Source organism: Balaenoptera acutorostrata, chromosome 11 (assembly GCF_949987535.1).
Source record: "Balaenoptera acutorostrata chromosome 11, mBalAcu1.1, whole genome shotgun sequence".
Taxonomy (NCBI): domain Eukaryota; kingdom Metazoa; phylum Chordata; class Mammalia; order Artiodactyla; family Balaenopteridae; genus Balaenoptera; species Balaenoptera acutorostrata.
The window spans coordinates 41682841-41696876 of record NC_080074.1 but is presented as its reverse complement, the minus strand read 5'-3'; the positions used below and the strand labels follow the sequence as shown (position 1 = coordinate 41696876).

The following is a 14036-nucleotide window of genomic DNA, read 5'->3' as shown; positions in this document are numbered from 1 at the left end:
TTGATCATTTAGCACTCATTAAAAATAAATTATTATGTCTCATTGAAACATTTGTATACCTCAGTGTAGTGTATGCAGTAACAAAAACAGTCATAATCATTTTTATATAACTGTCAGGTTACTTACAATACACTCGTCAAATACTGAATTATGGTTAAAAAATTCAGGAGCAGTTTGCTGTGATACGCAAAGGCAGTGCATTATATTGTCGGTAGTAAAAAAAAAAAAAAATCATCATAAACAAAAGTTTAAGACGCAATGGAGAACCAAAGTAGATCTTCTGATGTTGTTTTACTGTAACAGGATAAAAGCAGTATGATGTCTGTATTTTGTCTTCTATTTTTGTTTGTTTTTTTTTACAGCCATGTTTATTATTTATTCATTTGCCATTTCATTGAGAAATAATTGATATACATCACTGTATACGTTTAAGGCATACAGTCTGATGTTTTGGTTTACATATACTGTGAAATTATTACCACAGTAGGTTCAGTTAACATCCAACTTCTCATATACATAGATACAGTAAAAAGAAAAAAATGGGAGGGGGAGTCTTTTTGTGATGAGAACTCACAGGATTTACTCTCTTAACAAATTTCCTATGTATCATATAGCAATATTAACTGTAGTCATCATGCCATGCATTACATCCTTAGTGCTTATTTATCTTGTAACTGGAAGTTTGTACCTTTTGCCACCTTTCTCCAATTCCCCCTCGCCCTCCACCCTCCGCCTCTGGTAACCACAAGTCTGATCTTTTTTCAATGAGGTTTTTTCATTTGTTTTTAGATTCCACATGTAAGTGAGATTATACAATATTTGTATTTTTCTGTATGACTTATTCCACTTAGCATAATGCCTTCAAGTTTCATTCATATTGTGGCAAATAGTAGGATTTCCTCATTTTCTATGAGTGAATAGCATTCCATCGTGTGTGTGTGTGTATAAATTTATATATCTATATTTTATATATCTATATATGTACCACAACTATTTTTCCCATTCATCCATCGATGGACACTTAGATTTTTTTCTATGTCTTAGCTATTGTAAATAATGCTCCTATGAACACAGGGTTGCAGATATCTTTTTGAGTTAGCGTTTCTATTTCCTTTGTATATATTTCCAGAAGTAGAAATGCTAGATCATATGGTAGTTCTATTTTTAACTGCTTGAGGATCCTCCATACTAATTTCCCTAGTGACTATAGCAATTTAAAATTCCACCAGTAGTACACAGGGGTTCCCTTTTCTCCATATCCATGTCAGCATTTGTTATCTCTTGTCTTTATGATAACAGCCATTCTAACAGGCGTGAGGTGCTATCACACTGTGGTTTTAATTTGCATTTCCCTAATGACTAGTGATATTGAACATCTTTTCTTATACCTGTTGGAATTTTATGTATTTTCTTTGGACAAATGTCTATTCAAATCCTTTGCCTATTTTTAATTGGGTTATTTGTATTTTTGGTATTGAATTGTACAATTTCTTTATATATTTTAGGTATTCCTTTATCAGATTATACTGTTTGCAAATAATTTTTTCCCATTCCATGGGTTGTCTTTTCACTTTGTTGATGATTTCTTTTGCTGTGCAGAAGCTTTGTAGTTTGGTGTAGTCCCACTTGATTTTGTTTTGTTTTGTTTTGTTTCTTTTGCTTTAGATGTCATATCCAAAACTTCATTCCCAAGACCCATGTCAAGGAATTTGTTTCTGTATTTGTTTCTAGGGGTTTCATGGTTTCAGGTCTTAATCCATTTTGAGTTAATTTTTTTTAAGTGGCATAAGATATGGGTCCAGTTTCATTCTTTCACATGTGACTATCTAATTATCTCAGCAGCATTTATTGAAGTGACTGCCTTTTCTCCACTGAGTGTTCTTAGCTCTTTTGTCAAATTATATATGCATGGTTTTATTTCTAGGCTCTCAGTTCTGTTCCATTGGTCTATTTATCTGTTGTTATGCTAGTACCATATTGTTTTGATGACCATAGCTTTATAGTATAGCTTGAAATCAGGAATATTGCCTTCTATTTGACCCTATTATTTTATAATTTAAAAATTAGCACTGTAAAAGAAATATTATAGGATCAAATAATTAAGAGATCATTACAACTTGCAGCAGTTTTCCTTAATTAGTTAGGTCAACTACATTTGGGTGGACAGCTAAGATTTAAGGATTTGACAAAGATACTCTGGTATAATGTTAATAAACTAATTATGATTAATGTAAATATGAAAACGTGAACTAATAATGCTATTTGACATTTAACAAATATTTAGTAAGTGAAAGGCCATGTTCCAAAAGTATAAATTTATTAACTCCTCACAATAATCCCATTAATAGGTAATACTATTATTGCCATTTTACAGATGAGAAAAATCTTACACTGAGAGGAAATAAATGTTCAGTCGGTATCCACATGGATATTGAGGGGCAGAGCAGAAATTCCAACCATATAGACTGTTCATTAAAGAATACCTGCTGTTGCATAATAGGCCCTAAAACCCATGCTGATAAATATGAAATATAAAGTATACCATGGTGCCTTTAATTTCTATCATTTTAAATTACTGTAAATGCATTATTAAACATACAACTGTGCTAGAGTTTCTAAGTAGCACTTTGGTAAATGTAATCTCATTAATTCTTCTGAATTAACTGAAATATAATTATTACATGAGATGACATTTATATTCATAATATTGCAGTTTAAACATCTGAAGCCAGCTTTCCTCAGATGTTTTAAGGTAAATGGTATTTAAAGCTTTGGTCACAACCTTGATGACTTAAACACTCAATGACCCTGCTATAGAAAATACCAAATATTGATTTACGATTGACATGATATTATTTCCAATTATATCAGTTTCTTCACTAAAAAAAACCAAAACTATAATTCATACCATAATCCTACAAAATAAGTACCACACATTTCTCTCATTCAACTGAGGCTAAGAGGTTAAATGCTGTCATTATTTTTATGGGAATGAATCAAGGGCAACTTTGGAGCTCTGATCCAAAATCCGGACATGATTTCAGCATTCTGTTGTGTTTATTTGAACAACAGATTCTAATGATGATTGACAAGGTTGTTTGTATCTTCTCTCATCAGGTTATTACAGAAAGTTTATTGATGAGTTTTAAATATATATATTTATATACCATGTGTCCTTTGCTTGAAAACTGTCTCCTTAAAGACACAGTTCATATGTCCACTTTTTTAAATTTAATTTTTTAAAAGACAGGAAAATATAAGTTTACATATATTTAATTTTAAATATATGTATAAGTTGCTTTGTAATTGTTTTATATTTCCTAATCTAGATTATAACCCTTTGAAAATCACTGATTAACTTGAATCAGGTATCTTCTACACATGTCTGTTAGAAAGAGTAAGTAAATAAAGTGCATGGGACTTAGTTTTTAAATTCATTTATTTAGTCTAAATAGATTTTTCTGATTGCAGCTAAGTCAGAGCTACTATCTGAGCAAAGTTTCATGTGTTAGAGATGCTGGACGAGTCAAAGCACTCGGGCTTGGGATTCCTCTAGAAGGAATCCTGGACCAAGTGAAAACGTGTTTCATGAGCTCAGCCAGAGGCTATCCCAACAAGGTCTTGAAGCCAACCAGCTGGTTTCCCATCTGTTTTCTCACCTGAGTCCCAGGAGGGATTTGGATAGACGCTAAGGCACTGTTGACATGCATTTGGAGAATGAAAGTATTATTGTTTTTATTTTTAATACATTCCATTCTGCGTATATTTAAATAAATGTTAAATGAATATATTTTCCATAATTTAATGCCGTCATTAAAAAAGAAGAATCCGGGCTTCCCTGGTGGCGCAGTGGTTGAGAATCTGCCTGCCAATGCAGGGGACACGGGTTCGAGCCCTGGTCTGGGAAGATCCCACATGCCACAGAGCAGCTGGGCCCGTGAGCCACAACTACTGAGCCTGCGCATCTGGAGCCTGTGCCCCGCAACAGGAGGGGCCGCGATAGTGAAAGGCCTGCGCACCGCGATGAAGAGTGGTCCCCGCACCGCGATGAAGAGTGGCCCCCGCTTGCAACTAGAGAAAGCCCTCGCACGAACCGAAGACCCAACACAGCCAAAAATAAATAAATAAATAAATAAAGTAGCAAAAAAAAAAAAAAAAAAAGAAGAATCCATGCAACATAGTGTTTGTTGGAGGTTGTGTCATGATGGAGGCATTGCCGGCCTGGATGAGAACATCACAGCCTTAAAATTGGATACATTCCTCTGAGTTTGGATGGCAGACAGATCTGTGGCCCCAGTGAATAAGATAGCAGGAGTCAGAGATGTGAGTAGTGTAAGAAAGCAACGATACAGTTTCTCCAGTCTTCGACCGCCAATACTTTGAAATTTTTTAACCTTTGCAAAATGATAACATCAACACATATTTGTTGGAAAGCCATCATAGCAAATAACACATAGATGCCATAAAATGATAATAACAGCAGACCTTTTTTCAGGGCTAACTCTGTGACAGGCACTTTACAAGTGGTATCTTATTTATTCCTGACACAATTTTATAATGTAAGTATTATTATTATCCTTATTTTTCAGATGAGGAATCAGGTTTAGAAAGGATAAGCAACTTGTTCAATGTCCCAGGGGTGGCAAGTGGCCTGCTGGGCCTCAAAGCCAGGTCTGCTTGACTACAGAACTCATGTTCTTCATCTTTGTGGATCCTTTAAAGTCAATTAACTGGTGCTTATAATTCACTGCCTAGGGGATAGGCACAAATCAAGCCTGGCTCGCCCTGAAATTTCTACTACAAACCAAACAATTAATGCTATCATTTGATTGATGTGTAGACGAAGGGAAAGTGCTCAAGTTTTTTATATTCTAAACAGTATAAATCCTTATAAAATTAAAATTTTACAATAACACAAGCAGACTAAAATCTTGAGGAAAATGATCACCAAATAAAAGTGTCTGTCTAGAAATCATGTGTTTGTTTTCTAATTCAGGAGACAGTTGTGCAAGTGATGTTTCTCACACTTTAATATCTTCAGTATAAAGAAGATCATGAACATGGAGAAAGATGTAGTGTTGCTATCATATATGTTTTTCTTATGCAACAGGATGCTTCAAATTATTTGTCTTTCAGGACACTTAATACCACTACAAATGCATTAAGATGCCACTTTGTATTTTCTAAAATAAAGAAACACCCTCTTTTTCTTCTATGTTGTATTTTGGAATGTTTGTACCTAGGATACATTAAAAAAACTTAGTGGTCCCACTTTTAGGTTTTGGTCCTGTAAAAAATACTAGTATATGAATATGCCAAGATACATATATAAGATGTATCTTACAAATTTAGATGCAGTGGAAACATTAAAAAAAAAATTAAATATCCTTCAACAGGGGATTGATATCATGTATAATATTACATCAAAAATAGTGAGAAAATATATGCGAAATGGTTTTAGAAGTGTTATTAAAATACCGTTACATAAAAAACTGAAAAATGCAGTGATACATAAATATGAGCCAGATTTGGTTATGCATTCTATTGTGAGTATGTGTATGTGTGTGTAATATTGTGTCATGTGGTGAAGTGTGTAGGCGTAGAAAAAATTCTAGAACTATTTATACCCAGTTATTCAAAAGTGGGTGGGGTTGCAAGTTGTGGGGAAACCTTCATTTCTCAGTTTCTACACTTCTATTTTATTTTATTTTTACAAAAACTTGTATTAGTTTTGTTGGAAATAAAAAAAGCATTTTTTACATTTTGCTTGGCACTTAGTGCTCATGACTACAAAGCTCAATTTACCTTTCCAGTCTAATTTGTCATAATTTCAGGCATCCTGCCTTGATTATATAATTTACAACTGTGCCCTTGATTCCTTTTTTCCTCTGCCTTTCTGTATCTTGTCCCCTCTGTGTGGAAAGCCCTTTCCTTTACTTCCTATCTTTAGGTTCTATTATGTGTCCAGTACTAATTCCAGTGCTTCTATAACACATTTTTTTTTTTTAAAGCATGCAACTTTATTTAATTTTATTTATTTATTTATTTATGGCTGTGTTGGGTCTTCGTTTCTGTGCGAGGGCTTTCTCCAGTTGCGGCAAGCGGGGGCCACTCTTCATCGCGGTGCGCAGGCCTCTCACTATCACGGCCTCTCTTGTTGCGGAGCACAGGCTCCAGACGCGCAGGCTCAGTAGTTGTGGCTCACGGGCCTAGTTGCTCCGCGGCATGTGGGATCTTCCCAGACCAGGGCTCGAACCCGTGTCCCCTGCATCGGCAGGCAGACTCAACCACTGCGCCACCAGGGAAGCCCCTATAACACATTTTTATGTGTATATTTCTCAGTTAATTGTCCTCCTCTATTCTCATTTCAAATTTTGCAATCTTCTATCATATCACATATTATAGTCTGCCTTGTAATAAATGTATTAATATGTCCATATGAGCCATTCATGAAATTAAAGTCTTAACTTATTTATTTCCTTACATTTAGATTATATTACATCAGTAAGTGCCTATAACATTTGAAAAATTAGTAACATTTTATTTTTGTGAAGTTTTTGAACAGTTTCAGTTTTTTCTTCTATCATAATCTGTTATTGGAGGGACACCTCTACTTTATGTAGATCGCCAACCTTATGGCTCATAATCTGCTCAATTCTGTATTATAATTTCTATGTAATAACTGCATTTACTTCCTCTATTCTCTTATATAAATGCATTTCAAGAGGCTGAAATGGGATATGACAGTTCAAATAAAATAGCTTAGGCATTTGCAATTGTTTCATAAAATGATGCCAAAATATTGTCACATACAGTATCTCACATGACAAATTTAATAAAGTCTTCTCAGAGAAACACACATTTTTATAGTAAGATTCTGGTATAAATCAATCCAGGTGGCTTCCTTTTACAAGGACAGGCAGATTATTTTCAATATGATAGAACCAGGGGCAAGAGAGTAAAAACTCAAACTGATTTGCAAACAGGAGCTTCCTCAGTAGTCATCCAGGAAGGGAGTTTTGCTGTGTCACAAGTGTGACTAGTCCCGGGTTTTGAAAAAAGAGTGAGTCATCCCCCTTTGAAACAAGAGATAAGTGGGGGAAAGAGCTGTTTAAAAATTATTTTACAACTATTTCCTTTGGAGCTATGACTCCTTAAGCTGGAATGTGATCCAGAATAACTTCCCTTTGAATCCAACATTTGTCTTAAGCATTTTTATTGCCTCTCTTTTCCCTCGTCCCATCTCACTTCTTCCCTCCCTCTGTTCAACAGATTTACACGGACTGGGCCAACCACTACCTGGCAAAATCGGGCCACAAGCGGCTGATCAAGGATTTGCAGCAAGACATTGCAGATGGAGTACTGTTAGCAGAAATCATCCAGATCATTGGTAAGATCTGCCCTCTGAGAAAAGCCATGAAAGTTTCTGCGCCCACGCACTTTGGTAAAATACAGTTTAATTTGGATGCTTAGGAACTTGGTCCACGTGTCTCTGAGATTAATGCAGCTCTCCCCGTGATTTAATTAAAATGTTTATGTGAGAATGTTTGAAAAAGGCAGTTTGGCCATGCTTTTAAATGGCTAGAACTGTATCTTTACATACACTGAATTGTCAGAAATGAACGCTTCATTAAACCATATGTCTCCCATGTGTGCATTTCGTTAGCTGGAGCAACTCATACACTCTGAGATTCCTTGAAACTATATCCTGATCCAGCAGGGACAATTGTGAAAGGTTTCATGCCAGCAGTCATTTGGCACAAGCTAAGGAATTAGCAGCAACTTCCTTCTCACTCACTTTTTTTTTTTTATTTGCCTGATTTGTGCATAGGGACCTGACGGCTGCTAACAAGAGTGTCTTCTTGTACACGGCTTAGGAGACAGAGTGAATGTAGCACCAGCATTGTGCTTGGTGGTTTTTTTTTTTTTCTTTTTTTCTTAGTCTCCTTTTTTTGTGTTTCACTTCATGGCTTAAGCATGTCATTCTTTTTTTCTCTCTTTTATTTTATTTCTTGGCTTTAGCAAATGAAAAAGTTGAAGATATCAATGGATGTCCTAGGAGTCAATCTCAGATGGTAAGAATCATGTTTATTCTAAATAGATTGCTTGTCTTCACTTCCAGAGTTAACTGCATTTATAAATGGACTAGAAGTTTCTTTTGCATGTCTCTCTCCTTGTTTAAGAAACCATTTGATCATATTCTATCATATATATTTCTTTGGGTGCAATTTAGGAAGAAGTGATAATGATACGGTTTAATATGTATGACTCCTGAAGAACCAATCTCCAGGTGTTTGATCAGATTCTTTACCTTTTTTTTTTTTTTGTTCTGATGTCTGAATAATTTAACACTGGTATTGGTGGCAATAAATCCCATTTCCAGTTTTAACTGGAGCCTTTTTGTCTGAACAACTGGTTTGAAGAACAAAAGTTGCCATGTGCATTTTAAAAATATACGAATAGTATTTTCTTTGCTCATAACAAAGTCCAATGTAAACACATGGACTCTTCAACACTTTTGGAAATAACTCTAAGGGCAGGCTGCTGGAATTTTGCTGAGCAGGGACTGACTAGGAGATATGATTCATAGCCTTTTCCAGAAAGTTGTCGATCTAGAGGTCTGTCTGTCCCCCAGCCCTCTCTTATTTTTACCACTTGGTAAAGCCTAGAGTTTTATAATAAAATAATAGATTAATAAACTGCTGAGATAAAAACCCACCCCTTTCTTAATTAAATAGCCACAACTTAATTTTATAGGACAACATGAAACCAAAATGCCTTAACTGAAGTTATGTCAGCAGATATAATCAGGAATGACAGCCAAAATCCACAAGATGAGGTTTCCTCCAAAACTCTTTTTAGCATAGAATAGGCATTTAAAATAAAAATAATGAGTACTTAATTGACAGAAACTGGAAGAATGAAAAAAATGATGAACTGCTTTGACCTGCTGACCTGCTTTATTTAATGTCAGAAAACTGAAATCCAAAATAATAAAAAGAATTTATTTTTAAAGAGTGATTAACTAGCACGTCTGTGTGTGTGTGTGTGTGTGTGTGTGTGTGTGTGTGTGTGTGTTTAAGCACTCCTCTAAGGACCTACTACAGTGTCATGAACTCTGTGTCGCTCTTGTGAAAAAAATCACTCTAAAGAAAGATTCTCTGTAAAACATTTCAGTTTTAAGGAAACTTCCTGATCTAATTACTCTGGGCACAAAGACGACTCTATTAAAATTAATTATAGTTATTTCCTGAAGTTTTACTGGAAGTAGTTATAATACCTTTAGGCCCTGCTATAATAAAAGCTGCACGATGATGGGAAAGACATGTAACTTCTCTGAGCCTCAGATTTCTCATCTGTAAAATGAACCCTAATTATGACATGATAATAACATATAATTATGGACATTCTTTACTACCTAAACTGATATGGAAATGCAGAATAGTATTGCTACAAACTTTATAAAGAGCACATTCATGAATTAATACCTGTTAAAAGATTTTTAAGGCTTTATATTAAAAAGCTCTATAGTCCCTGAATATCATATGTTATTTCTCAAACCCAACACTGTTGGTTTTACTTTCATTATTTCAACCATAAAGAGATGTTGGATACTAAAACTCTTATGTTCTCTGCTGTCATTCCAATTTGATTCTGATTACAGTTCAATAAATAGCCAAGCTATTACTTCATGACAGATAATAAACAAATAAACCTTCAAAACTCATAACTATAGATAGAGATGCAGTCCTTAGATATTTATCTGAAACATCTGTGCCTAAGATTCTACAAATCTGAAAATATTCTCATGAGTATAAGACTCTCTTAATTTTATTACTTCCTGCTCCTTATTAGCCCCCAAATGTCATGCAACATCTAGTATACATGTTATGTTGATATTTCTGCTTCTGATTTTAAAAAAAAAACACAAAAAAACCCAGAAAAACCAAAACCTGAGACATGCAAATGTTATAAAATAGGTGATTTTTTTTTTCCAGCCAAAAAGTTTTAGTCAGAATTACACTGAATTTTGAGTAACAATGACTTGTAACCTCATTTTTTTTGATGTGGTTGAATTTGTAACCTGAAATTGGCATGCCTTCAATAAGGTGATTCAGAATACATATGACACAAATGTAACTTTTTTGGCTGAATTATTTTTGCCTCTGTTCTTAAGAATTGGCATCGGTACTATGTTATTAATGAATAAAAATTCCAGATTTTAACTGAGACAAGAGAGTAGAGGAAAGAGAATTATGATAGCATGACTAGGCTTATAAATTTCATACATCTTTTCCAAACAGGATGTTGCCTGTTTCTTTATTGTGTAGCAACCGAGCAGTGCCGTGTTAGTAGCAGTGAGCACTGTCCTTACTCATAGAACTACTTGGCCAATGCTTTTTATATATCTGATTTTTCATGGCCTTTGGTTGGCGTTCATGTTTAACAAAAGGTAAGGTAAAACTAGGTCTGCTACTGTTTCTAGTTACAAATTGTCTTTTTTTTTTTTATTTCAAACTTTGTAATCTTTATTGGATTATTTTCAGCCTTTAGTAATAGAAGTTCTCTCATGGTATGAATGTATGGTATATTGATGAATAACAGCCAGCTATTCATATTTAGGAAATATTAACTGAGCACGTAAGGCACCAGGTGTAGGGACACTTGAGGATCAGAGGAGCAAATATTCAAATAAATAATAGCAACAATGTTAATAGGGAAGAACAAAAGGAATGTGAAGGAAGTGAGCTTGGTGTGTTCCAGAAGCAGAAGACCACTGTGGTTTGAGCACAGTGAGAGGTGATTGGAGGGGACGACGGAAGCATGATTATGTAGGACCAAAGGAAGGAGTTTGTATGTTACTCTAAGTTGATTGAGGAGCCTTTGGAGGACTTTTAAAGCTGGGCTGTGTTGTGATCTGATGTAAATATTAAAAATGATCACCCCAGGTGCTTTCTGGGCATTGTAGAATACTTAAGTGTCGGCCTTCAGTTGGGTATGGGAGATGAAAAATATAGGGACTATGCAATGGTCCCCGATTTTTTGGCCTGAATGAGTAAATAGTTACCATTAAACCAGATGATTATTATGGAGGGAGAAAACAGGCTAAAAGGTGAAGAGGGGAAGAGGACAAATTCAGATTTTGACAAGTAGAATTTGATGTATCCATTGGAACGTCAAGTAGGATGTTATTGGAGGCAATTAGGCATGTGATTCTAAAGGCCAGAAGTAAGGTATTGGTTAGAATATACCTACTGCATAGGTAATGGTTGAAGCCGTGGCCAAGGATGAGATCTCTAGGAGATCTGTGTAAAGTCAGAAAGGAAGAAAGCTGAGGTTCTGAGGAATACCAACATATATGTGATAAGCAGAGGTGAAGGAGTCAGAAAAGGGTGAAAAGAGTGGTGAGAAAGTGAGCCCATCACTGAGAGAGTGGATCAACAGATATGGATTGTTAATCCTTAGGGTAGCTATGGTAGCTTAAGCTGTAATACATACTTGGACTAACCCAGTGGGACAGGGCAAAGTAAGATGAGGAAAATGTGGCAGATGCTGTCAAATGCTACCTAGTCAATGGGTTGGTATACCAGAAGGCAGAAGAGTTAGTTTTGGTAATTAGACAGGCGTTAATGACCTTCATGTAAACATCTTCTGTAGAGTGATCATGTGTTCAAGAATAACTGAGAGGTGCAGATATCCACTGAGTCTTGAATGATCTTTCCAGGACTTTCCTATTGAAGGATGCATAAAAAATATATAGTTTGAGAGGAAGTCAAGGTGAGGGAAGTTTTTGCAAGGGCAGAAGTTGGCAGAGAAGGAGGAAGCAATAGGGAGAGGGGAGGATCCAGGGGAATGGGGAGACAATTGACCATGCCAGTTCCTCAGGGATGTGGCAGAGGAGGAAATTTGAAGTCTGTGTGGAATATTTAATGTTGGAAAACAATGGGGATACACTTTCCTTTCATAAGGGGATATGATTGCTTGAAGAGGTGGTATTTGTTAGTGGATTACGTAGAAATGGAAGGAATTCAAATCAATATGATAATGACTTCAGACTATTAGATAATATTAATGTGCTCTTTTCCATGTCGTTCTCTAATGGTTCTCAGAAAACATCGATTATAGCAGATAAAGAAAATTCAACCAAAATTCTTTCAAATATCATTGGCTAAAGGGCACATATTTAAGAAAAATATGAACTTGTCTTTATTAGCAGGATTATTGAGAGGTTTTGATTCATGTTTATTCCAAGTTTCAACTGCTATCTATTGCTATCTTTCCTTAATAAGTTTGAGACCAAACTCATCCTGAAAAAAACAGAACTAAGTTTGTAGGAGCTTATTCAACACTATATTTAACCTCATCCAAAGATGAAGTTACTAATATGGATGGCACCTGTTAAGTAATTTCTAGGTGGGTGGTATCAGGATTCAAAATATATGCTGCATGCCACAACTCTGGTGAGATTACATGAGGAAATAAATTAGCCAACTATAAATACCAGGAACGTCCAGAATGCCCAGCAGATTAAAAATAGCAGAAAAAAAAATGCCCAACATGTATTTGAAATGCAGAGGCACAAGTGCAAGGTTCTTAGACAAAAATGTAAGACACGTAGAGGAAAAGTTGTTTTGAAAACAAAACTTCCTTTATTTTAAAATAGACCATTAGAGCTCTTGGCCAGTTAGCTCAGTTGGTTAGAGTGGGGTGCTAATAAACTAGGCCATGATATTTAATAATCTTCATAAATGCATGGAGGGGTTAGGAAATTTGATCATGTGAAATAGTTGCAAACCAAGAATTAGATGGTGGGGTAGAGGTGAGGGTGAGGTTCCCAGCCTGTCCTTCCTCTTCGCTGCTTCCTCCCTTCACCTCACTCTACTAGCTCGACCGGTTTTTTCAGCCACAACATTCTCCCTTCTTTTCTATCATATCGTATTGTTTGAAATTTGCTGAGATGCTGATTTTTGGAAAACTTGTGCCTCTTACCCTTTTCTATTCCTAGGAGATGAAAAAGTAGGTTTTAGTCTTCCCTTAATTCTCCGATTCCATGTCCGACAGGGTTATGGCTGCCACAATAATTACCATCACGGATTTCACAGGCATCTTTATTCCATTTCTATAGTTTACAGCAATCCAGACGGTGAAACTATTCTTGATAGAAAAAGTATCCTGTTCTTTTATCACTATGCTGTCCTTTTAAGTTTTAACTCTTTCAGCCACTGCTTGTTATTGCTGCCCTTTTAAAGGATCTATTTAGGTAAGATAAGAAGATGAGGCTCCTAACCAAATAGGGAAGAGCTAGAATGTTGGAATGCTCTGAAGGTTTAATAAAGTCTTATAAATGGCACACTGCAGGATTCTAGCACTGTGACTCAGAGGCGTGGAATATTGCTAAGTTAGTCCATTCACATGATCCCCTGCCATTTTGAAACTGTTCATCTTCTGGAATGTCTAGAAAAAGATAGCTTAATGAAGACAAATGCTTTCCTACAAATAGAGCTCTGATCTCTAAAGAAATACTAACTGAAAATCTCTACTTTGTAGTTTCCGTAATGATTCATTATTTTTATTTAGGCTCACACTTCAGAAGAATAGGCATAAACTACAAGTACTAGGAAATTTATATTAAACGATTAGAATATCACCCTGATGATTTTTAAAACTGAGTTTGTCTCTCGAAGTTGCTCTGTATACTTGTAAAGTTTGAATGAAGTAATTGAAATAACATGGGAGTGCTGAGAGTAAGTGTGTCATGTTGAAAGGACAGTGGTCACTGGAATTCTACTTCTGATTAGATGATCCAGGAAAAAGAATTCAGTAAATGCTCAGAGTTTTCACTCATTTCTGCAATGAGGAAATTAGACTGATTAAAGTCTGTTAGAACTCCGACTTGCTAGATTGATTTAATGCAACACCAAAGACCACGGTTTCTGTTCAATATTTCATCTTATAGATATACCTGGGTTTTCAATCTTTATAGCTTTTTAAAACTACATTCATAGTAAAGTAAGAAAGACATTTCTTAGAATATA

The 14036-nt window shown here is 35.4% G+C and overlaps 1 protein-coding gene across 16 annotated transcripts in view; it reads left to right on the top strand.

The window, feature by feature from the left end:
• NAV3 (neuron navigator 3) overlaps positions 1-14036 on the top strand; it is a 1137481-nt gene that overhangs the window by 874121 nt on the left and 249324 nt on the right. For all 16 annotated transcript variants that reach the window (XM_057557682.1, XM_057557697.1, XM_057557687.1 and 13 more), the window contains 2 exons: positions 7273-7390; positions 8023-8075. In XM_057557682.1, the coding sequence (XP_057413665.1) occupies positions 7273-7390; positions 8023-8075 (171 nt within the window). The remainder of the gene's footprint in view (positions 1-7272; positions 7391-8022; positions 8076-14036) is intronic.